Source organism: Octopus bimaculoides, chromosome 1, assembly GCF_046866305.1.
Source record: "Octopus bimaculoides isolate indiv1 chromosome 1, ASM4686630v1, whole genome shotgun sequence".
Classification (NCBI taxonomy): Eukaryota; Metazoa; Mollusca; class Cephalopoda; order Octopoda; family Octopodidae; genus Octopus; species Octopus bimaculoides.
The window spans coordinates 115876759-115904258 of record NC_142928.1 but is presented as its reverse complement, the minus strand read 5'-3'; the positions used below and the strand labels follow the sequence as shown (position 1 = coordinate 115904258).

General features: G+C 36.5%; 1 protein-coding gene across 1 annotated transcript in view; it reads left to right on the top strand.

The window, feature by feature from the left end:
* LOC106874948 (progesterone-induced-blocking factor 1) overlaps nt 1-20821 on the top strand; it is a 32624-nt gene extending 11803 nt beyond the window's left edge. The window contains exon 3 of the mRNA XM_014922867.3: nt 19509-20821. Within this exon, the coding sequence (XP_014778353.2) occupies nt 19509-20681 (1173 nt within the window). The 3' untranslated portion in view covers nt 20682-20821. The remainder of the gene's footprint in view (nt 1-19508) is intronic.
* The last annotated feature ends 6679 nt before the right edge of the window (nt 20822-27500 follow it).

The following is a 27500-nucleotide window of genomic DNA, read 5'->3' as shown; positions in this document are numbered from 1 at the left end:
ATAGTTAGTGGGCTGTTATGTAGATAGATGTGTGAGTGTGGGTGTGTGTATATGTGTATATATATATGCACAGGTATGTAGGCATATGGATATGAATGTAAACAGATAGACATACAGACAGGTATGTACATAGGTTTTTTTATCACAGAGTCTCCAGATCCACACTCACCCACAGTCAGAAAATACAGCAAATCTGGACTGATTGGAGAATATGACAGTGTCTCAAAGTGCTAGTGGCCTCTCCACCATCTCACTGGCCCAATCTTTTCTCCACTTGATATTCGCTGGTCAAAGAAGTGGCTTTCTTTTGCTGCTCTGCCATAGTAACCAAGTTTGTGGAGATACCTGACAGCTGTTCTGAGACTGATACCAACTTGTTCTGCTATGTCAGAGGACTTGCAATGAGGATTATCCTCCACACTTCTCTTAATAAAGAGAAGGGTCCTGTCAGAGGGCCCTGGTTGATCTGGACAAGGTGATGTGAACTCCTTCCCCTCTCTGGTGAAATGCACAATCACTCTATTAATTGTAGAAAGCAGGATCCCAAGATTTTTTGGTGTGTTTGAGCTTAGTGACTCAGAGAAGAAAGATGAGTGGAGATGCCATTATGAATGGTTATTAAATGTGGAGAATGATTGGGAGAAGGAGAGTCTTTCAAATATCAAACCAATTAAGGGACCAGCCATTAGAGTTGATAGCAGTATAACAAATAAGACAATTAAGGATATGAAGACTGGGAAAGCCCCTGGACTATCAGGTATCACTGCTGAGATGATTAGGATACAGCCTACTCACTTGCATCGTTACTCAGGTTATTCTGGAAGGTGTCATCCCCAAAGATTGGTGTAGTAGTATTATAGTTAGCTGCTACAAGGGCAAAGGTGATGCCTTAGATAGAAACAGCTACAGAGGTGTCAAACTGCTGGACCAGGTCATGAAAATTACAGATAGAGTTATATCTCAACTCATTAGGAATAGAATTAAACTAGATGAGATGCAGTTTGGTTTTGTTCTTGGAAGAAGTATCACAGATGTCATTTTCCTAGTGAGGCAGTTGCAAGAAAAGTATTAGACCAAAAGTAAACCATTGTATTTAGCCTTCGTCGACTGGGAGAAAGCTTTCAACAAGGTTTCCTGCTTTCTTATCTGGTGCTCTGTAAGGAAGCTAAGAGTAAAGAAGTAGCTTGATAAGAGCTGTATAAGTGATGTACAGCAATGCTGTTAGCAAGGGGAGAGTTGGCCTTGAATACAGTGATGAATTTAGCATACAAGTTGGAATTCACCAGGGATCAATTCTTAGTCCACACTTATCCATCATAGTTCTCTAGGCTGTAATAGAGGAATTCAAAACTGGGTGCCCATGGGAACTGCTATATGCTGATGACTTTGCTCTTATTGCAGAATCTGAAACAGAATTGGAGAAGTTCCAGGTTTGAAAGCAAAACCTAGAATCAAAGGGCTTTAAAGTTAACTTAGCAAGAACTAAAGTTGTTTCTAGCAAGAAAGCAAATAAGATTCTCTTTCTGTCAAGAAAATGGCCCTGCTCAATGTGTAGGAAAGGAGTGGGAAGTAATTCCATTTGCTGCACCTAGTGCAAGCTATGGATGTACAAGAGATGTAGTGAAATTGCAGGTAGGTGAATAGATAAGGTCACTTTTGTGTGCAGCAGATGTGCAGGAACAATAAGTACTAAGAGCACAAGGGGCTCTCTTGAGATAGTAGATAGTTTCTGCTATTTAGGTGACCAAATTAGTAATGGTGGTGGATGCTCTGAAAGTATTGTTTCTTAAATAAGAATAGGGTGGAGGAAATTTGGGGAGCTACTACCTTTATTGGCAACAAAAGGACTTTCTCTCAGAATGAAAAGTAGATTGTATGATGCTTGTGTGAGAACAGCTATACTACATTGTAGTTAGACATGGGCTCTGAATGCAGAGGACATGCATAGACTGGAGAAGAATGAAGATAGCATGTTCTGTTGGATTTGCAACCGCAGTGTGCATGACCAACAAAGCACAACTGTGTTGAGAGAAAAGTTAAGCTTAAGAGGGTTAAATGTGGCATACAGGAGAGGAGAATGCATTTGTTTGGACATGTGATGCATATGAGTAAAGACAGCTGTATATGGAAGCGCCTGTCACTGAAAGTGGTTGTACCTGTGGAAGAGGAAGACATAGGAAGACATGGCTGAAGTTGTGAGGACCAATCTTAGGATGTTAAAGCTCATTGAGAAGATGACAGTGGACCAAGATGTTTGGTGATATGAGGCTCTAGAGAAGACCCGCCCACATCAGCGAAGCTGAGTGCTAGAAGCATTGTATCTCACGCACATGTAACAACAAGTTTTTCACACATCCTACCCCAAGAAGCAGAACTACATCTTCTCTTCTAAACTGCATTTTTCTCTTCCTCACATTTCCTCTTCATAAACTATGATTGTCTTCCAGTCCCCTTCCCTGCCCTCACTGCCTGGCTCTCTGTATTGCTGCTTTCCCCCACCCTATTTTTATACCCAAGTTTTCACCAGTCACTGCAATCCCCACTCCCTACTTGCGCCTTCTTGGCAATACCTGACCGCATATATTATGACATCCATATCTCTCTCTTCCTTACTCTACCATCACATCTATACTCTGATTCTTGTTACTTGTGAGTATGTCCTGGCACTTCACCATCTCTCTCCAGCTCTCTCTTGCACTTTTGCTATTTCCCACACTCTCTCTTTCCCTTGCTGTTCTCTCTGGCTGGGTAACCCTGTATCACCTCTACAGCAGCACACCTTTTTCTGCCATCATTCTTGATCACTCTTTCTCTCTCTCCTCTTGCTTTTCCTTCTGACTAGGTAACCACATATCTCCTTTACATCAGCACACCTGTTTCTGTCCTCTTTCTTTCTTCCTCTCCCTCTCTCTTTTGCTGGGTAACTATGTACCTCTTCTATAGCAAGACACCTGTTTTTGCCTCTCTATTTCTCTGTCACTCTCTAACCTTTCATCATCTAACACCAGATCACCTCCTCTAGTGCCCCCACCGTTATAAGAAGACAGTTGTTTCTGCCTCCTTCTCTCTCAGTCATGATCTAACCTTTCATCCTCTGACACAAATTCCCTCCTCAAATGCCCCTGCCCCTCTCAAAATTCCTTGTCTTGCAAGTTACTTGGTGACCCTGCTGGTGCTACTGCCACATAAAAAGCATCCAATCCATGGTGTAAAGTGGTTGGCATTTGGAAGGCCATCCACCAGTAAAAATCATGCCAAAACTAACCTTGCCTGTGCTAGTGGTACATAAAAAGAACTGAGTTCACTCTACAGAGTGGTTTGTGTTAGGAAGAGCATCCAGCCATAAAAACCCTGCAAAAACAGACACAGTAGCCTGGGGTAGTCTTCTACCTGGCCGGTTCTTGTCAACTGTCTTACCTATGCATGCATGAAAGACGGATGTTAAATGACGATGATGATGTGTATATATATATATATATATATATATATATATATGGTGGTTGTGTACTCCTTATGCATAGTCTGACCACTTCTTGTACTTAGACCTTAGATCTATCATGGCGTCTGATGTGTCTTTTTAAACCAGACAATGTTTTGAAAAGACACCCACATAAATTGCATATTTGCTTTGGGCCACCAAGAGCTGCAGTTAAGTTTTGATCTTTGTGGATCTTAAAATCTTTTGAGGCCTCCATAGATTTGCAGACCTTATGACATATATGGCATTGACAGGTGTGCACAGATAGAAAGAAGAGTAGTTGGTGGAAGTTCATTTTTGGGGGGTCTGCAAATGAGATTTGAGCCTAGCAAAAGAAAGACATGGCCTGTCACAAATTGTACACACAAAAAAGGTTGTTGGGATTCATTTCCTCATTGTTCGTAGCATTTTTCTTTAAATTTCTTTTAAGTTTCACATGGGTCATCCTGGTTTCTTCAAAAGCTTTCGCTTCACTCCACACTTTTGTTTGCCATTCAGCTCAATCCAAAGCAAGGGTTTCTAATGGACTTTGGATCCATTCCAAGTGATTTCATGTTAGTCCTTATACAGTTCTTAAACCTTTTTTTTAGGTTTACAATGACCACATTTCCCTTGTTCAAGTTCGCCATGAAACAACTGTTTGGCTGTGCAGTCATCTGCCATTCAAACAATGTGGGCCAGACCATCTCATTTGATTTTTCGAGATCATTGACTTAATTGATTTTGTATTATCATGCAGACTTGCAGCTAGCTCAGTGACAAAGTGTTCTGTCTTCAGTGTCAAGATGTTTTTGTAGCTGAATTTACTTTATTCTACATAATACCATAAATAGTGCTACTCACTCATATAAGGAGTAAGATTTTTAGAGACAAAAAAAGAAATTTGTGACATGTCTTTCCTATAGTTGATAGTATGGTAAATTAAATGAATGAGGAATTTGATACACAATAGACTGTCTTGCATTAGTCATCACATTCAACCTGTAACAGGAACCTATATCCATGACTTAATTGTGTTGTAGACTTGACACCTGGTTTAATTTTAATACTACCATCTGGCCTTTGGATGCCTTTAGTAGAGTTTACTCTGATGCAAAGATTTGAACCAAGTCTCCTATCTGAGGATCCCTTCTTCTCACTAGCCTCAGATTTATTAGAAAAATATCCAATAGCAATATTAACAAAGGTGACTGCAGTCTTGGAATGATTTCCATTTGCCTTCTTTATGCTCAGCGCCATGAATTAACAACTGTGTATTCTATTCTTACTCCTTACATGAGTGAGTAGCACTATTAATGGTATCACGTAGAATAAGGTAAATTCAGCTACAAAAACAACTCGACGCTGATGCCAGAATACTTTGCCACTTAGTTAGCTGCAAGTCTGCATGATGATACAAAATCAAATATACCAGCTATCATAGTTTTTGTTTGTATAAGTTGTATTATAAGCTCAATTGCTGCAGAGTACAAGGTAACTTGCTTTTTATTTCAGATATAGCAAATTCATTTAATTTACCATGCTAACAACTATAGGAAAGACATGAATGTCACAAATTTCTATTCCTCTGTCTCTGAAAAATCTTTGGTTTTATACTTACATAGTGAACCTTACAGAATCCTACTCCTGTGTACTCTCTGAAAGAAAGTTTCAGCAAACTGGGTCTGGAATTGAATACTCTTTAAATAAAAAGAAGATTCTTACACTCTCTAGCAACTTTATTAGTTGATAATTGCATTTAGTCCTCAGAAATGTAATTATGTGTTTTCTAAAATTAAAGCTTCTTTTCACATTTATGTTTGTTTCAGATAACAATCACTCATATGAATGTGACATTATTTAAAGTTTGTTAGTTTTTTTTATTTTGCATTGTAAGATGTTAACAGGTAATTAACATAATTTGTTTCTGCTATTTAAATATGATAATTAGCCTGTTACTTTTTAACAGTGGGACAGGTTAACTTATGCAGATGAAACCAAATTATAAAGGTACAAGATTTCTTGTATTACACCAATTTTCTGTGATCTTTTACTATTCCAAACCTTAAACTCTTTTTCTGTGACTTGCATCACAATCTTTTCTTCTTTGTGTCTCTCCATTCTTATCTTTGCCAAAACATATTCTATCTATAACCATTTCCCTAATCACTGATTTCACCACAACCTTATCCCTCATGGTTCTCTCTCTGTTTTAACTCCACAGACTTCCTTACCTCCTCCTAAATTCTTCTCATCAATTCTACTCATCTACTCACATGTCACTATCTGTACTATTTGTTCTCAGCTCCCAGCCATCAAACATTTCCTTCTCCATTTCATCTGCACTCAACATATCACCCTTCCCATAGCCCTTTACATCAATCAGCTCAACCTACAATTGCTTTACTTCCACTCATGCAGCTAAACTCATAAGCTCTACCAATTCACTCGCCTAACATCTATTGTTCCTACCATCTCTACATCTATCATGCATTCGCACATGCTTATCACTCTAGCTCTTAACAAACCTCTATGGGGTTGGAGCTGAGCATTTAATCTTTGGTAAGAGCTGTTCCTTCATACCCCACATCTGTTTGTGTGCAAGTTCTAAACCCAGATTAACACCAAATGATTCTTGCGTTGCATGAAACTGACCTCCTAGTGATAATGGTTTCTTTTGGTCTCTGCTTTTCTTAAGTTTATTTTCAAACAGTTGCTTTCTTTGAGTGACTTTATTCGTTTATTTTCAATCTATGAATAAAAACTGTTGATTTCTAATGCATGCTAATTCTTTCTTTCAGTAAGATACAGTAATATCAGTTCATCCCATAAATTCTGTCTGATTTTACCTTTTTTTAAAATTGAATGATATTTAATAGTATTTTAGAATGTCTAATGGAATTAAAGATTATCTTTATGCATTTGTGCACATTTAAACTAATTAAATATTATTTTACAGAATAATAGAATTAAAATTTCTTTGATTAAAACCTTTTCTAACATGGAAGTATCCAAAGAGCATTTGAGGCACATATTGCTTTATGAGTACAAAAAAGGAAACTCTGCAGCCGAAGTGACTCGAAACATACACTCAGTTTATGGGAAAGAATGTTTGAATGAAAGAACTTGCAGAAGATGGTTTGCAAAATTAAGAAGTGGGGATTTCAGCCTTGAAGATGAAGATCGAACAGGAAGTCCAGTTGAGTTTGATGATAAGCTCCTTGCGGCATTACTTGAAAATCCTGCATTATCAGTCGCGAACTCATTTCACCCTTTTTGGATAGACTTGTGACTGGTGATGAAAAATGGATCTATCAAAATGTTAAATGTCAAAAACAGTGGCTTGGTAAAAGGGAAAAAGCTCAAGCACAACCAAGAAGGGAACTTCATGGAACAAAGGTTTTTCTCTCTATCTGGTGGGATTGCAAAGGAGTAATTCACCTAATGCAACAATCAATGCTCAAGTCTACTGTCAGCAATTAGAGCATTTGAACCAAGCTTTGGAGAAAAAAAGACCCGTTTTAGTGAATCGAAAAGGAGTGATGTTTTGTCAGGACAATGTGCGACCCCACACTGCAAAGATCACATCGAAGAGCTTGGTTGGGAAAAAATTCCTCATCCACCTTATTCTCCCAACCTTGCTCCTTCAGACTACCATTTGTTTCGTAGTTTACAGAATCATTTGGGAGACATAACTTTCACAAGCCTGGAGGAGGTCAAAACTGACATTTCAGAGTTCTTCGCTTTCAAACCAAAAGTTTTACATTGATGGGATTAAAAAGCTTGTAAATAGATGGAAGGATGTCATAGATAATCAGAGAAAGTACATTGGTGATTAAATTTCAATTAAATATAACATTTGATCACTTGTTTTCTTTATTCAAAATTCGGACAGAACTTATGGGATGACCTGATATTTTGAAGCAAGGTATTACTAAATAATTTTTTGTATGTGTATTCTTTTATGTGTTTCAGCCCTAAGGCTGTGGCCATATGTAAGAGATGGTTTCCTGCATTCATAGTTAAGAATAATTTCCTGCACTCATACTTAAGAATTAAAACTGTGACCTAGATTTTACAACATCCTTTCCTTTGTCTCAGTTGGAGATTTATGATGTCACTTGTCAACTTTATCTCAGTTCCTTAGTTTAAACAGAAGCCGACAGGTTATTTAGAGGTTAAGAGAGATAAAGGAAATGTATTCCTTTGTTCTTGAGTATACATTGAGTTTTCTCCAATCTGTATAGCAGTTAGTAGTTTCCATTGCTTCAGCACAGGGGTCAGTGCTTCCTTAGCTTGCATGGCTTCACTTTCTAGCAAACAGCTGGACCTGCTAGATGCACACATCTAAGAATGTGTGAACATCATTGTTGTCTTTCCCCCTGAACTACTAAATTGTTAATTGCTACTAAGCCTTGTATACTGACTCTGCATACCTATAAAAAGACTGTAAATATGCTGAGGTCGACTTTGCCTTTCATCCTTTCGGGGTCAATAAATTAAGCACCAGTTGCGTACTGGAGTCAATCTAATTGACTGGCCCCCTCCCCTCAGGTCTTGTGCCTAGAGTAGAAAAGAATATTCTTCTTTTCAATGTTCTTTGTTATGCTGTCTCCCAGACTTTCAGCAATTTAAACATAACATAAATTGTTACATTTGGAGAATCTGATGTGGTTCAAACCTTCGTTACTTTTACCATCTCATCACAATCATCTTGTTACATTATATATATATATATATATATGAAGTAGCGATTTTTTGCCAACCTAATATCTAGACATCATCTCCAGCTGGCTATATGTCTCCTGGGGCTAAACAACAGTAGCATTCATCCCCAAAATGGGACTGTCACATTAGGTTGGCAAAAAATCATTACTTTAAAGTGCTGCTACTGAATATCTCTTGTTGATAGATTTTGGAACAACAATGTTTCTATTTTATACATACATATATATATATATATATATATATATATATATATTTCGTTTTTGGATTTGGTTTGCAAGATTTTTTATGTGATCTCGTGTGTTGAAGAATATTCTGTTGTGTCTGGGGAGAGTCATTTTCTTATCATGCCTCAAAATTTAACACACTCACCGTTAAAATTTCCACTTATTATTTTTATTTTCCTAAAATTTTCGTTGCGTCTTGCAACCTTTTCAATAGTCTTGACTCTGTCCGTTATTCACTTTGCGTTCTGTTTTTGCTTATCTTTTTTTTTTTGCGCATGCGTGTGTCTCAGTGTGTGTGTATGTATGTATGCATGTATGTGAGCATGCGTGTGTATGTATGTCTGTGTGTGTGTGCATATGTATGTGTGTATGTATGTGTGTGTATGTATATATGCATGTATGTGTGTGTGTTTGCATGTATGTATGTATGTATTCTGCATTTGTGTTTTTTTTATGTATGTGTGTGCATGTGTGTATATGTATGTATGTACCTCTGTCTCACACACACACACACACAAGGAGAGAGAGGTACATACATACATATACACACACGCACACACATACATAAAAAAATCACACACAAATGCAGAATACATACATACATGCAAACACACACATACATGCATATATACATACACACACATACATACATATATACATAGCACACACACACACAGACATACATACACACACATGCACACATACATGCATACATACATACACACACACTGAGACACACGCATGCGCAAAAACAAAAAAAAAAGATAAGCAAAAACAGAACGCAAAGTGAATAACGGACAGAGTCAAGACTATTGAAAAGGTTGCAAGACTATGAAAATCTTAGGAAAATAAAAATAATAAGTGGGAATTTTAACGGTGAGTGTGTTAAATTTTGAGGCATGATAAGAAAATGACTCTCCCCAGACACAACACTAATATATATATATATATATATATATATATATATATATATATATATATATAGCCATGCTACATGGCAGTGAAACATAGGCTGTAACTGCTGAGGACATACGTAAGCTCGCAAGGAATGAAGCCAGTATGCTCCGTTGGATGTGTAATGTCAATGTGAATACCCGTCAGAGTGTAAGTATCTTGAGAGAAAAGCTGAACATTAGAAGTGTCAGTTGTGGCGTGCAAGAGAGACGATTGCGCTGGTATGGACATGTGGTGAGAATGGATGAGGATAGCTGCGTGAAAAAGTGCCACACCCTAACAGTTGAGGGAACCCGTGGAAGAGGTAGGCCCAGGAAGACCTGGGCTGAGGTGGTGAGGCAAGACCTTCGTACATTGGGCCTCACCGAGGCGATGACTACTGACCGAGACCTTTGGAAATGTGCTGTGCGTGAGAAGACCCGGCAAGCCAAGTAAGATCGTTGCCAGTGCCCCTGGACTGGTTCTTGTGCGGGTGGCACATGAGATGCACCATTTTGAGCGTGGCCGTTGCCAGTACCGCCTGACTGGCTCCCGTAGGATTTTCGAGCGAGATCGTTGCCAGTGCCCCTGGACTGGCTTGTGTGGGTGGCACATAAAAGACACCATTTCGAGCGTGGCCGTTTTCGTGCGGGTGACACGTAAAAGCACCCACTACACTCTCTGAGTGGTTGGCGTTAGGAAGGGCATCCAGCTGTAGAAACTCTGCCAAATCAGACTGGAGCCTGGTGTTGCCATCCGGTTTCACCAGTCCTCAGTCAAATCGTCCAACCCATGCTAGCATGGAAAGCGGACGTTAAACGATGATGATGATGATGATGATATATATATATATATATATATATATATATATATATATATATATATATATATGTATATATATATATGTATATATATATGTATATATATATGTATATATATATGTATAGGCGCAGGAGTGGCTGTGTGGTAAGTAGCTTGCTTACCAACCACATGGTTCCGAGTCCAGTCCCACTGCGTGGCATCTTGGGCAAGTGTCTTCTACTATAGCCTCGGGCCGACCGAAGCCTTGTGAGTGGATTTGGTAGACGGAAACTGAAAGAAGCCTGTCGTATATATGTATATATATATGTATGTGTGTGTATATGTTTGTGTGTCTGTGTTTGTCCCCCCAACATCGCTTGACAACCGATGGTGGTGTGTTTATGTCCCCGTAACTTAGCGGTTTGGCAAAAGAGACCAATAGAATAAGTACTAGGCTTACAAAGAATAAGTCCTGGGGTCGATTTATTCGACTAAAGGTGGTGCCCCAGCATGGCCGCAGTCAAATGACTGAAACAAGTAAAAGAGTAAAAGAGAGTATATATATATATATATATATATATATATATATATATATATATATATATATATATTGGAAGGTTTGGAGGTGATGTACAGAAATTATATAGAAAAAAATTAAGGTACTCAGAAATCTGAATGTTTGTACATTTACAGATTTTTATTAATGTCACATATTAAATAAAGCGCTTTTCACCTAGTCGTGTAGGATTTTCAAATTGTTTTGAGAAGACCTTGTGGAGGGTCTCTTTATATAGTTTTATTGAGTGTGTAGGGGTGGAGAGAGAGATATATAGGATAGTAAGAGAGGGTGAGGAAAAGTGAGAGAGAGAGTGTGTGTGTGAGTGTGTGTTTTTTGTATTGGTGTGTGTGTCTTTGTGTGTGCGTGTGTGTGTTGATGGGAAAGAGAAAAGAAGAAAATTGGGTTCATAGCTGGTTAGTTCTTTTCAAGGATAAGTTTATTTTTAGCCTTTTAAAGGAATGGCAAAAGCAGGTGCCATTGTTTTGATGAAGTTGTTTTTCAAAAAAAGAATCTTTGGTGTCATTGTCTAGTAGGAGAGTGTGGGTGCGTTTTTGTGTGTGTGTGTGTATGTGTGCGTGTGTGTGTGTGTGTGTGCGTGCGTGTGTGTGTGTGCCCGTGTATTTGAAAGGTGTGTCAGTGGGAAGAGGAGGGAAGAAGAAGATTCTGTTTACAGTTTACAGTTGATCAGTTCCTGCTGTGACAAGTTCATTCTTGGCCTTTAAAAAAAAAAAGTTGGCAAAACCAGATGGTATTCTTTGGTATGATTGTCCAGTGGTAGAGAGAGTGCATGTGTGTGTGTGTGTGTGTGTGTGTGTGTGTGTGTGTGCGTGCGTGCGTGTGTGTGTCTGAAAGGAGTGTAAAAGGGAAGGAAGGAATTGTGATTATATCTATACAGCTGGTTAGTTCAAAAAAAGTTAGGAGAGAAATATGAGAACCTAGGTAACTGGGTTCAATTCTTGTTGTTACAAAAATGTCCCACTATCTGGGTTTGTTGCCGTATTTTTAGGTTCTGTTGTTCCAAAGTTGAAGATCCTAGATGGGTTGTGATCTTCATGTTTCAGCCATTCAGTTTTGGTGAGAATTTTACTATGAAGTATTTCTCCATATTTTTCCTGAAGGAGGTATCGTTTCTTGAGCATTTATAGAAGGGAAAGATCTTAAATTTTCCTTCCCCACATGTTCCTAGGTGTTCACTCAGTGGAATTTTCCGTAGTTCCTCCTGTCGGACATGTTGTCGGTGAATTCTGGCTCGTTGACATAAGGAATTTCCTGTTTCACCTATATAATCCTCCTTGCATGTGGGGCAGGTTATGCAGTATATTACATTCTGCGTCTTGCAGTTCATGTCTGCATTTACTTTGAATGTGTGACCACTCTTAAATTTTATCTGTTTGTTCCCCTCTATATATTTGTAGATGGGGTTGCTGCAGGTTCCACATCTACCATCTCCACACTCTTTTACGTAGAATTCGGTTTTATTCTCTGCTGAGAATTTCGCTCTTGTTAGGTGTTTCTTTAAGTTTTTTTCTTGGCGTTTACTGTTTTTTATGCAATGTTTGTTTAGTAGGTTTTCCATTTTGGGGCTTTGTTGGATTATTGGTAGGTTTGAGTGTATAATGTAAAACATGTTGGTAATTGTAGGGTTGTGTGTGTTAATGAAAGGAATGATGTTTTCTTTGTTTTTCTTTTTTGGTGTTCTGAGTTGTGTGATGTCCAGTTTTGTTGCTCTTTCGATTCCGTTTTCTATTAAGGTGAGTGGGTATTTTTGTTCTAGTAGGAAGTTTTTAAGTTCCTCTAGTCTTATGTGGTGTGTCTGTGAGTCAGTCACTATGCTGCATATGCATCTTGCCATACTATATGGAATGTTTCTCTTTATGTGGGATGGGTGGCAGGAGTAGAAATTTAAATATTGGTGTGTGTTGGTTTTTTTGTAGTGGATGTCTGTTGTAACGATGGAGTTGTGTATCTTGATGTTGATGTCTAGGAAGGGGAGTTTGTTGTAGTTGGTATCTATTGTGAAGTGGATAGATGGGTGCAGTGTGTTGAGGATGTTGTGGAATGTTCGTAGATCTTCTTCTGATCTGTTCCAAAAGATGAAACAGTCATCGAGGTAGCATTTCCACTTTTTCTTGACGTCTTCTCTGAAATTGTTTTCTAAGGTGTTCCCTATTTCATCGTATAGCTTGTTCTCAAGGAAACCCATCACTAGGTTGGCATATGAAGGTGCGAATTTCGTACCCATCACCGTGCCCTTTATCTGTCGGTATGGTTTGTTGTTAAATGAGAATGTGTTCTCTTCAAGTATTAATTGGGTGGCTTTGGTGATAAAGTCTGTTTTGAAACGTTTATCTATGAGTTCCCTATATTTCTCTACCCAGTATTTTATCGCTTCCAGACCAAGGGTGTGTGATATGTTTGTGTATAAGTTCGTGACATCGAAGCTTGCAAGTATGGTGTTTTCTGGAACCGTATTTGGAATGTGTGTGAGGAAGTCTATGTCATCCCTTATGTAGCTTTTTTAAAGGCCAAGAATGAACTTGTCACAGCAGGAACTGACCAACTGTAAACTGTAAACAGAATCCTCCTCTTCCCACTGACATACCTTTCAAATACACAGGCACACACACACGCACGCACACAGACACACACGCACACATACACACACACACACGCACACATACACACACACACACACAAACGCACCCACACTCTCCTACTAGACAACGACACCAAAGATTCTTTTTTTGAAAAACAACTTCTTCAAAACAATCACACCTGCTTTTGCCATTCCTTTAAAAGGCTAAAAATAAACTTATCATTGAAAAGATCTAACCAGCTATGAACCCAATTTTCTTCTTTTCTCTTTCCCATCGACACACACAGACACACACACCAACACAAAAAAACACACACTCACACACACACACACACACACACTCTCTCTCTCACTTTTCTTCACCCTCTCTTACTATCCTATATATCTCTCTCTCCACCCCTACACACTCAATAAAACTATATAAAGAGACCCTCCGCAAGGTCTTCTCAAAACAATTTGAAAATCCTACACGACTAGGTGAAAAGCGCTTTATTTAATATGTGACATTAATAAAAATCTGTAAATGTACAAACATCCCGATTTCTGAGTACCTTAATTTTTTTCTATATATATATATATATATAAAAGCAACACGGATTTTAAAGGTTATTGCAGAATGCACGTTTCATGCTACTCCATTTATTTAAGTAATGCGAGCATTACATTAAATGCAAAATGCAGAGCAATCTTCAGCTGCACAAGGATATAGAAAATTTACTGAAAATTACAGCACAATGGACATATTACTATTGTGACAACATTTAAAATCTAAGTGGGAAAGAAGAATACATAAAAAAAAACATCTTGACATAGCCAAGGCTAGCAGGCTAGTAATTAATTCTAGGTAGAATTCTAACTGTCTCTGATTTTAGTTGTCTCTTATCTAGTGATTTAAAGTTTAAGGGGGCAATCAACCTTACACTTATAAGGAAAGGGAAGGTGTATAAGCATTATACACGGATATGGTTATAAAGATTTCTCTGGTCATAGTGGCAACACAATTTTAGGTTGGTTTTTTTTTACTGCTATCATAATGTAGGGGAAATTTAACATTAAGCATCTAGGTCAACAGGGCTTTTTCGTTAGTCTGAATAATGTATCAGTGTTGTTTTACATATACTAAGTATGGAAAACTTATAGATATCAATATTAACTTAATTAATATGTTAATAATAAAAATGTAATTAGTTCATACAAAAACCCTGAAGTAGTGTCAATTTTGAATTTAAAGGCTATAAATAAGGTGTGAAGTTTAAGAATTTTATATATATTGGACTAAAGAAACTATTTTGAATTATTTTAAAAATTATTTTAAAATTTAAAATTTAAGCTAATATATCTAATATTATTTGAAAGACACATAAGAGATAAAATTTATTTTTATAATGTAAAGAATTAATATATGATTTACATAATTTATAATAATGGGTTTATCAAGGTTTAAGGAACTAATAAAAAGAGTGGTCGGAATTAACATAGAATTCAATACTAATCCAAGACATCTAATAGAGAACATGATAATTATATACTAGTTTAATTATATTATCTTATATAGTCAAGAACTTGTTTTAAAACTAACATGGGCTAATTACAGAATATTAATGGAACAAAGATTTGATTTATTTAAGTCAAAATATAGAATAAACATGACACTACCAATACAAGCCCTGAAATAATGTAATAATAATAAGGATCCTTTTAGAGTCAAGCATTGAATAAAATAAAATATAAAATTTTTAAGGTTTGAGAACTAATTAAAAACAATAAGAACTTACAAAACCTCCTATTCTTATAAGCTACATAGGGTAAAAATAATTAAGATACATACTAAGAACTAACAGCAGTAGCAGAAGTAGTGTGAAAAAATATACCATCCATGGATAAAGTTGAAATCTTAGTTATCATAAGAAGATTGTATGTTAAGGTAAGAGATAAGAAATATATGTTGTTATAAAGGTTCAATTTCAAATTTAAATATGTGCAAATAAATAGCCCAAAATGAACATGGTAGAAGTTGAAATATCACATCTTTCTAATTTTAACTACTTTAAAAAAAATTTAAAAGTGCGAGTAGAGCAGTGTACACACGATACTCTAAGGTCTAATCTATTATTAATTAGGAAGGTGTAATCTATTATTAACTAGCAGAAATATCCAGCGTTGCCTGGATTAAAGAAAATAATGAAATTCGAAAATGCCTTTTAGATCTCTAACATGACACATGGATTATGCAGTTCTCAACAGTAATTAGCTGAGGTACAAACTATTAATGTCAATAACATATTTTGTCCAATGTTCTCACTGTTAAAATTGCTAAAAAAAAACAGGTAGTTCTTTGTCTTTGCAATCACCTTCAATTGTCAGTACTTATTTGAAACACATTGAACCTGAAAATGCATAAACTTGAGAAGAACCAGCCTGCAGGCACTCCTCTCCTGTTAAAAAGTACATCAACTCCATGCAAAATACATTTAAATGAGATTTATTATAACGGCATTCCCACATGCATTCTTTTCAAGTTATTTCCATGTTACACTCGCTTGCCCTAAGCCTTATTGCACGCAAATGGAGAAAACGTTCACTGCGTATATATTGATCGCTGTACGCCAGCGTCTAACAGCTTTGGCTTTTTAATGCACAAAAAATTGAAGTTATTTTTTTTCTGTGCCTCTGATTAAAATTTTCGAAAAACAAACCCAGCCACATTACTTGGAAAAAAATAATCTTTATTGTGCTGGTTTTTCGTAAAATTTCGCGCATGGGAAAGGCAACAAAATCGCCCCTCCCCACTTTGAATGGGATATTCCTATCTTAAAAAGTAATAATCGATTATCTCGGTAACCATGGGAGTTGGAGGGCAATAAAAATCTCCTGAACATGAGTGGACCATGCTGCCGCTCTGTGCTGAATTTCACGCGATTCCACTGCACCGTTCTCGAGTGAATCTGCCGACACTCAATCAATCAATCAAGCAATCAAGAACACTGCAATTTATAGTATAGATTAGGTTAGGATTATTTTTAAGTTTAAAAATTTCATGTTTCCATAGAACATAATTCACATCCATATCTACTATTTTTGTAAGGTTGGGCTTTTCTTATAATTTCCCATTTAAGGCTAAAACTAACACCATTATCCTTTAACTCCCAAATTTTATTTGCCTTATGTTTTAGTCGAAAAGAAGACCTGTGGTTATATATTCTCTGTTTCAGATTAATGCTAGATCCTTCGTAAATATAATTCTTTGTTATCATACTTATTATGCATTTGTAAACTACGTTACGGGTGCGACATCGGCCTAATAATGGATAATGGGACTTATTTCTGAAGTTGCACCTATTATTACTAATATCTCCATTATTGTTGTTACAATTATTTATCCCATCATCAGTTCTACTATTAGGTATATTTTGATCATTTCCATTACTATCTAACTCATTTTCTAATGTGCTATCAGTTAGAATTAATTATTCCCACAACATTAGGCATATTGATGTTGTCTGTTTCTATATATGAACTAGATCCATAATTCACATTATTTTCACTAGAGTTGAGCCCACCATCTACTTCAATTATACTCTCAACATCAATACTGCTACATTCTATTTGTTGGTTAAAATTATGGTTGGCAGGACTAAGCATATTATTATTATCCTCATAATTTCCATTGTCACTGTTATTTCCACTTCTATTTATATAATTATTAGCAATATTACTATTGGCATTTGTTAGATTATTATTTATATTCATATAACTATATCCACTATTCCTAACTTCATTGATTCTAGCTAACCTAATGTTCTTTCTGTTTAACCTAGCTATGATTGTACCTACATTAGGGAGGGTAGAGTAAGAAATTCGAACTGTATGACAAAAACAAATTCTACTATATCTGTGGGAAGAAGAGAAATTTTTTTGTAAAATATTCATTGGACATGAAACTCAGCTTGCAAAGACCTGTTGGGACAAGCGAAAGCGAAATCGTGATGGCACCAGTGCCCAGCGTTGCCTTCCTGGCACTTGTGTCAGTAGCATGTGTAAAGACATTCGAGCGAGAGCGTGGCCAGTGCCGCTGGACTGGCTCCTGTGCAGGTGGCACGTAAAATACACTGAACAGGAAGCTAGTGGTACCTTGCTGTCTGGCTGGTCTTTGAAGGGTCTTGTAGGTGAGGTATGTGTGTGTGTTTGTGTATATACCTAATGTATAAGTATGTAAATGTAGATGTCTGATGTCAATGCACGTGTATCTGCTTTGCATGTGTGTGTGTGTGTTGGGTGTGGGGTATGCTAGTTTGCAGGTTGGTGAGAGCTTATGGCATCAGCTCATAGGTATGTATGTACATGTTTGCTCAAGTATTTATATGTATGGGTATAGGTATGTATAAACTAAGTGTGAGTACTTACGTGCACAAATATGTGGGTGTATGTTTCAGCTGTGTGTGTGTGTGTGTATGAATACCTGTGCATTTGTGGCCTGTTGTATATGCATGTGCACATACATGTTTAAGATGCATGTATGGGTGTGTTCGTACAAATGATTGGCAAATGTGAGTATGTATGAACCTGTGCATGTTTGTGTGAAAGAACATGTATGTGCGCGTGTGTGTTTTCATCTGGTGTGTACATGTGTGTGTACATATATACATATATACATCATCTGGTGTGTACATGTGTATGTACATATATATGCATGCTTTTGGCATTTTGTGTATCAGCTTGACTAATTTATGCTAGTGTTGTTGCAATAACGTTGGTTGGGGAGGAATTTATCATTGGATAGAGGTTTGGTGGTGTTAGGTGGGGGCGGGGTTTAGTTGTGTTAGGTGGGGGCGGGGTTTAGTTGTGTTAGGGAGAAGAAAGAGAGGAAAAGCATACAGACAATGACATGTGTGCACATTCATGTATATGGTATTACAAGGGATGTATAAGGTTGGAAAGTCAGCCTGTGTTCTGCATAGGCATTGATAGTTAGGAACTCTGCCTTGGTTGTGGGGCAGTCAATGTTAAGGTGTTTTATCTAGTTTGTTGGTGGCCAGTGGTTTGAAGTTCACCAGGTGGGTGTATCTTTGTTGGCAGCAGTAAGATAGTTCATATTTCCTGTTGATAGATATTGCAGGTTGGTGGAGAATATGCAGTCTTTTGCAGAGACAGAGCTGGCAATTTTAGGGACTGAGTGATTAAGGTAGAGCCCTGTTGATGATGGTCCCTAGGGAAGTGTTTCTTAACCAATGACAGGCAGCTCCTAGCTAAGTTCTAGGTTAATGGAGTGTTGAACTAGATTATCTTTCTCTTTCTAGTTCTCTTCAGGTGCAGGGTGTATGTTGGGAGTCTTCCATATATGTTAACTTCTTGGAAAATCTACTTCTCACCAATGCATCTTTGTAGTGGTGGGGTGGGGGTGAAGGAAGTCTTGTTGAAGATCTCCCTATCGACTGAAAGCCTAGATGTTCTTCTGTTAATGCCTGAAATTAGATCCTTCCTAAAGTTGTCCTTGAAGTAATCATTCATATAGCTTCAGATTTCTAGGACAGAGTCCCTGTAAATAGCTGACCTGTGTGGGTGTGTGTGTTTCTTGAGGGTATCCAAGATAAATAATCTGATGAGGTCAGCAATCTCAACCACATTGTAGTTCCCCATAGAAATGTCAAACAGTGGATTACCTTCTTTCTTCAGCCAGTTACAGCATTTTTATTAAGAATTTTCCATATTTTGTATGAGTTTCTTGCAATTCATTTGAAACAATAATCTATTTCTAAACTTTCAGTCTCATCTTCAGTTTGTAATGTGCTGTTGGTATGTGTAACTGTGATTTCTGTAGGTTTTATAACCAGAACCTGTATAGACTTTATCAGAAATTTAATTGTAAGAAATTTGATTGCTAGTATTTAGTATGTAATGTATGTGTATCTTTTCTGAGTATATTTTAGTTTTGCGCTGCATTGTAACTCTTCCATCATTAATCATTTAATTTTATGTGAAATTCTACTTAGTATTGATGTATTGTCCTCTAGTACTCTCTGAGTAGACAGTAGTTATGATTCCTAAACTAAGCTTTGTCTAAAGTTTTCATATCTTAAGAATGATATACAATTGTTTATATTTGCCAGTAACTAGCAGCAAACCTATACGATTGTTTACTTAAGCCTGTAGATATGTGTTATTATTATTACTATTGTTACAGGATTGTTTATTTCTTCTATTATTTTTAAGGTGAATGAGCTGACTAATCGATGTACTTTGATAGGAGAGAAAGTGCAAGAGACCAACCTACAGTTAGAAGATGCTAAAAAATCTCGGGAGGAGATGTATGAGAAATATATTTCTTCCCGTGACCATTACAAGTCTGACTATGAAACTCGTCTCAAGGAAGAATTAGCAAAAATTCAATCGAAGACAAATATGGAAATTGAAAAACTTCGAACATCAACTAAAGAAATGTATGATCGAGAAAATCGAAACTTACGTGAAGCCCGTGACTTTGCAGTGATGGAGAAAGACAAATTTGAGTTAAAATGTCAAGAAATTCAAGATAAATATGACCAGCTTATGAATGAATTCCGAACCTTACAGACTTCTGGTGATGGGAGATTGTTAGATTTACAAAGTGAAGTTAAACTAAAAAGTTTTGAAGCAGAACGAGGTAATTTGGTCTTTGAAGAAACTTGTAAAAATTTGAAACAGTGTCAGTTAGACCTGGAAAAAATGGAAGCAAAGTATGATGTCTTATTGAAAGAGTACTATGCAATGGAAAACACGAAAGAAAAGACTATTACTGAGCTGAATTCAGAACTAGTGTCTAAGAATATACGTTTAGATTCTTATGAGAAGCTTGAAAAAGAGTTGGACGAAGTTGTTTTGCAAGCTGCTGAGTTAACTGATCAAGAAAATGCTGAGAAAGTTCTCTTTGCTTATGGCTATGGTGCCAATGTACCAACAAATGCAAAGCGTCGACTGAAACAGAGTATAGACTTGGCGCGAAGAGTTTTAAATCTTGAACGGGTCAATACATCACTTCAACATGATCTTGAAGCTGAGAAGAAATGTGTTCAACAAATAACTGAAGAGTTAAAGTCTTCTAAAGACCTAATTCATGCTTCACAGCAGCCACAAAGCTACCTTGTTGAAACCCTTAAAAATCGAGACAATATGTTAAAAACACAAAAAGCTGAGCTTGATAATGCATTGAAACAGAATGAGATCCTGAAAACTGAACAAAACCGACTTTTAGCCACACAAAATCAACTGTCACAAGATTTAGATCGTTTGCTCCATCACCAGGCTGAAATCTCTCTAATGAAGCAGGTTCTGATGAAGATATCTTCTGGTAAATCTGGTGGAATTGAGACTTTGATAGAAAGTGGTATTTCATTTACTCAGGCATGACTTATGCAATATCAGTTTACCATGTGTTGTTATGTCCCTAGTAGATGAGGATAATATTCTAAGTTTGATATCAATATCTATTGTATTTAATGTGCTGCTTAGTGACTTCAATTTATGAAAATGTTTTGTTGAGAAGTATTTATATCTTTAAAATAGCTATGAGAGTCTGTAAGATCAATTGGTGTTTATATTTTTGTATATTTTATATAAATTTACATATAAATGCAATTATTTAAGTTTTAAGACAATGTACTACTTTTTCAGCCCACGGGAAAAAAATGAAACATTTAAAGAGGTGGTAGGAGTACTCTGAAAGAAGTCTTTCTAGGTACATCAGCCTAGTAAAGTTCATATTTTCTAAGCTATAATTTTTGATGTAATTGAAGTGACTCATCATGGCAGTCTAACAACGAAGGAAAATAAATCTCTATTTAAGAATTTGTCATCTTAATTGTGTTTGGTTGAAAGCTAGCTTGATAGAACCTATCTTTCTTTTAGCTAATTGATTACTGCCAGATGTCACAGATTTGAGGAACAAGAGAAGTGAAATGGTTCAACCCAGGATCAAATTGCACCTTGGCTTATTTATTTTATGTCACAGCACATAATAGCATTATTGGTTACAGACTTCCAATGAGTCAGTTTTTATGATGGTGAGTGTGACAAGTAAGCATCTGTAATTCAGTCAACTTTGATTGAAAGCCTTTCTTTTTGCTCACTGTTTACACCCTTCACCAAAATATAATACAAGATATAACCATGCACATATGCACAAACAAACATTCATGCATCTACTTTTTCATGCTGGCTGCATTCAACAAAGACATTTTTCAGACAGTATTTTACAGCTGGATGCATTTCTTGTCACCTGATCTGTTTTCTAGTATCTCATTGCTCATCACAAGTACAGAGCTCCAGAACATTGTTTACAGAGAATGTAACCATGACATCTCATGTTTTTGTTTTGGTTAAGCAGTGTCATGTGTAAACACATGGAGTGTAAACATTACAATGGCCTCTTACTGAGGTGCCACAGAGTGGGATAGAGTCCAAAGCCATTTGGTCTTGAAGAAAACACAATATTCACACAGCTCTGCCTGTACACACCCACATTATGTGTGTATAAGTTTTTTAGGTCTGTGAGAAATAGGACAACTTTTCTCAAAAGCAGCAAGCCAAGAATCTCCCTGAAAAAGGTAGGGATCCAGTTGGCAGGAGAGAGAGCAAAGAGGAGAATTAGCAACTAATAACATATGTGTGTGCCACAGAACCCTCCAAAACTAGACACTCTTATCCAGGTATTATCAAAGCCTAGAAGGATTATCTATGAAGTGAATCTGTAATCATCTTAAGCCATGAATCCACAAACACTTTCAACTTTACAAGAATGAAGGACAACTCAGAATAATGCGGACTTAAGACCTAAATTCACAAATAATCATATCAAATATACATTCCCATCATCAACTGACAAACAGATACCACTATGATTTTGACACCTAGGCAGTACCACTCAATCCAGCGATGTCAACAATGTTAAAAGCATAAACACTGCAGGAGCAAAACAGTAGTATGTCCATTACACCAACACCTGCTTATCACTGCAAGCAACAACACCAAATTAAATAAATTAATATTAACTTATAGTTATGAAACAATGTCTATAAAACAAAAAACTTACTCGCAAAAATGCATCAACCCTGATGCCTAGCATGACAACCCAAGGAACAGCAAACCTAGAAATGAAACCATTTAGACTTAAATCTATATCATACTGTAAACATGAAACCACATCCAAAACAAACCTAATATATACTAGTGGAATGGTATATACTTTAACCAATGTCCTCAAACGATGTACAAGGAAAAAATACAAGCACAGCTCAATATCTATAAAATATATGTGCACAATATTATAAAATAAATTAACCGAATAAATTGTAATAAAAGTAAAATAGATTGAAATAAAATTAGAATTAAATTAAAATAATAAAAAAAATACAGTATAAAATAATATAGACCTGGCAAAAACTATCTAAAACAAAAACCATCAATAAAATGTCCTAATTACAAAGAGATTGAATAATCTTTTCTACTCTAGGCACAAGTCCCAAAATTTTTTGGGAGAGGGCCAGTTGATTAGATCAAGCCCAGTATGCAACTGGTACTTAACTTATCAACCTCAAAAGGGGTGAAAGACAAAGTTGATCTTAGTGGGATTTGAACTTCGAACATAAAGACAGATGAAATACTGATAAGCATTTTGCCTGGCATGCTAATGTTTCTGCCAGCTCCCTGCCTTAATGAGATCAATTATAAATTATTCATCTAATCAACAACATCCCTGTTGTCTAGGAACAACTCTAACTACACAAGCTTATAGAATAAAAATATATATATATATATAGCATTTAAACTAACATATACACCTAAAATCTATAAACATTTAAAATTTAAAGCAAGTATAGTGTAAGTAAATTATTCTACATATAAGATAATGAAAATCCACTTGTTGCTATGCAATTAACAAAAGCCACACTTACATCATAACCCATTGCTGCCAAAAAAACCAAAAGACAAAAAAAATCATTACCTATCATCAAGCTGCAAACACCCTGTATATGAAACTCCACTCAAAAGGTATTTGTCAGCCTAAAATTATAGTAGAAGACTCTTGCTTAAGGTAATATGCAATGGAATCAAACTTAGAGCTGTGTGGCTAGGAGCAAACTTATCAAACCCACAGCCATGCTGCATGAGTAATAAGTCTGGTATTTGATTCCCAACTCCTAGAAAGCTGTTGATTAAACATATGCAATAAAAAAGAGGGAAGTTAACGAACACTGCTGTTGTACATTTCAAAACTAAGCAAAATGGCCAAGTAATTAAGGTAGTACACTACATGTTCACAGATTTTTAGTTACAATCTACGGCAGGAATTAGTGTTTTTGGGTATAACACGTTATTCTAGATTGAATGTAACTCTATAACAATATATAATAAAAGATATAAACATAGGCGCAGGAATGGCTGTGTGGTAAGTAGCTTGCTTACCGACCACATGGTTCTGGGTTCAGTCCCACTGCGTGGCACCTTGGGAAAGTGTCTTCTACTATAGCCTCGGGCCGACCAAAGCCTTGTGAGTGGATTTCGTAGACGGAAACTGAAAGAAGCCCGTCGTATATATGTATATATATGTATATATATATATATATATATATATATATATATATATGTGTGTGTGTATATGTTTGTGTGTTTGTGTTTGTCTCCCCAACATCGCTTGACAACCGATGCTGGTGTGTTTACGTTCCCATAACTTAGCGGTTTGGCAAAAGAGACCGATAGAATAAGTACTAGGCTTACAAAGAATGAGTCCTGGGGTCGATTTGCTTGACTAAAGGCGGTGCTCCAGCATGGCTGCAGTCAGATGACTGAAACAAGTAAAAGAGTAAAGAGTATACAAACATGCATCAACTTTTCCATTCTAACTATGTTCACAAAGACAAATGCAGACTGATTAAAACCCTACAAAATGAACAGAGTATAATAAACACATTCTTGATTCCATAAATTTAGAGATCAAGCATTCAATGGCAAAGTAGTTGTGTTGTAATTAAATGTTTCAGTTTTATAAAAAATAAATAATTCTAGGTTCACTCGGCTTGATATAATGGAGTTTTACCCCTCAGAAGTTCAGAATTAATCTTCAAACAGTCAACATTCCAGTATAATAAATAATGAACACCAAGAGTTCTGCTTGTTTTGTGATGACTCCTAGTTCTCAAAGGAAGGCTATGAGGTTTGTCACATCCTTCATATTTGCCATACCTTGCAAATTCAGATTTTCACCAGTTTTGATCTTTTCAAAATTCATTTAACAAACAGACCAACTTTGAAGATGATGTAAAAACTCACCTAGAAGAGTTTTGAGGAAGGAATAATGGAACTTCTCACAAGACAGCAAGAAACAAAACGGTAATTTTAGCATTCATCATCATCATCATTATTTAACGTCCATGTTGGCATGTGTTGGACAGCTTGACAAGAACTGATAAAGCTAGGGCTGCACCAGGTTCCATAATCTGTTTCTATGGCTGGATGCCCTTCCTAGTGCCAACTACTCCACTGTACTGAGTGATTTTTTATGTAGCACCAGTACCTGTGCTATTTACATGGCACTAGCACCCACATCAGTGCTTTTTATGTGGTATTTTGGTTTTAGGAGAGATCATGTGTTGTGATAGTAGCTTTATATACAACATTTTTCATTTTACAATTACCTTTAACCTCACAAGTGTTAGCTTCTTACCACACAGCCACTCTTACGCCTATATATATATATATATATATATATATATATATATATATATATATATATATATATATATATATATATATATATATATATATATATATATATATATATATGTATATATATATATATGTATATATATATATTATACTTATATGTGGAGGCACAATGGCCCAGTGGTTAGGGCAGTGGACTCACGGTTTCGATTCCCAGACGGGGCGTTGTGAGTGTTTATTGAGCGAAGATACCTAAAGCACCACGAGGCTCCGACAGCGGGGTAATGGCGAACCCTGCTGTACACTTTCACCACAACTTTCTCTCACTCTTACTTTCTGTTTCTGTTGTACCTGTAATTTACTGTGTCACGCTGAATATCCCCGAGAACTACGTTAAGGGTACACGTGTCTGTGGAGTGCTCAGCCACTTGCACATTAATTTCACGAGCAATCTGTTCCGTTGATCGGATCAACTGGAACCCTCGACGTCGTAAGCGACGGAGTGCCAACAATACTTATATATATATTATATATATTATACATATATATATATTGGTGAGACCCCCTTCGGTCATGACTGACCATGGGATTGCACCTAGAAAGTTACCCTCCGAGGCACAAGTCCGAGCAAGGTTGTTTATGGAAGACCAGCAATCGCCCATGCATACCAGCCTCCCCTCTCTACCGGTATTATCCAAGGGAAAGGAAAAGGCCGATACAGCTTGGCACCTGTGATGTCGCAACACATTTCTACAGCTGAATAAACTGGAGCAACGTGAAATAAAGTGTCTGGGATTCGAACTCGCAGCCTCACAATCGTAAGCTCGATGCTCTAACCACTGAGCCATGCATATATATAGTATATATATATTGTATATATATATATATTATACATATATACATTATATATATATATCATATATATATATTATATATATATATATATATTTATATATTATGCATATATATATATATATATATATATCTTATACATACATACATACATACATACATATATATATATATATATATATATATATATATATATATACATATATATTTCTTTATTGCCCACCAGGGGCAATAAAGAAATATAAACAAGGACAGACAAAGGGATTAAGTTGATTACATCGACACCAGTGCATAACTGGTACTTATTTAATCGACCCCGAAAGGATGAAAGGCAAAGTCGACTTCGGCAGGATTTGAACTTAGAACGTAACGGCAGACGAAATACTGCAAAGCATTTCGCCCGGCGTGCTAACGATTCTGCCAGTTCGCCGCTCTAAATATATATATATATAATACACATTCTCCGCCCTATATACATATATATGTATGTATACAGGAATCCGTTGTTTTCCGAAAGTAATGCGTTCCTGATAATCTGGCTGTGATGCGAAATAAGTTTTCTCATTGGTTTTCATATTATCAATTGGGATTGCGTTCCTACGAACATTTAAAAAAAAGACAAAAGAACAAGAAAACAACAGAGAGGAAGCAACGCGATAACCTTCATGCATGAAAATAATTATTTCTAAACATACACGGTACAATAGAGCTACATAAAACCATAAAAGCACTAAAACATATCAAGAGGAATACGTTTGGGAATTAATAACAATCGTAACTGTGTAATAGTACGTTCTTAACACAAAAGATGTTGACCACTGTGAGGAGTGTTGGTGGAATTCATTGACATGAACATCAACTTGAAGTGTGAAGAACTTAAGCAAAGTTGTTTCTTGTTTATGGTGCATTATCTCTTTGTACAGCTCGGTATAGGATCTGACCCTATTGTAAACCCCTCTTGTAATTCGTAAGTTACATTCACGATTTGGATCATTATCGGAAAAAACCTGCAGACCTTCCTCTATAAGTGCCAAGCCTTTAGGAATAATTTTTGTTGTCAATTTCAGTATGTTCAGGGGCAACTTCCGTTGTCTTATCTGTATTGTCGCTTATTCTTTTTCTAATAGCATCAGCTCCTCGTTAGCTAAACTCTCTCTTTGGGACACTGGCAACTCAGTCACGTCATCCTTTGTGACTTCTTCAAATCCTACGTTTTTTGCAAGTTTCACAATATCCTTTCAAATTTGATGTAAAATGTCTGCTTGAGGAAAACTTGTAATATTACGGATACAGTCTGGTCATATACTTTTCTAAGTACTATTCAAAGTTAAAGGCTTCATTTCATCTTGTTGCTCAACTATATAATCCACAGCATCCATTATGTTGAATTTCTTCCAGAAATCTCTAATTGTAGGTTATCTTCCTTGTAAAATTGCTTTCATTAGTTGTTCGAAAGTTCTCATATGATATGCCATGAAGTTAGCTGTCGAACCTGGATCCATTGCCTGGAGCAAAGAAACTGTATTCTCACATTATCAAAAAGGTTATCTAAGTCCGCTGAGTGGTTCGGGGTATTGTTTAAATAAAGCAATGATTTATTGAAAATATGTCAGGCACTGTATCCTTCTACTGCAGGACAGAAAAAGCTTGCAAACC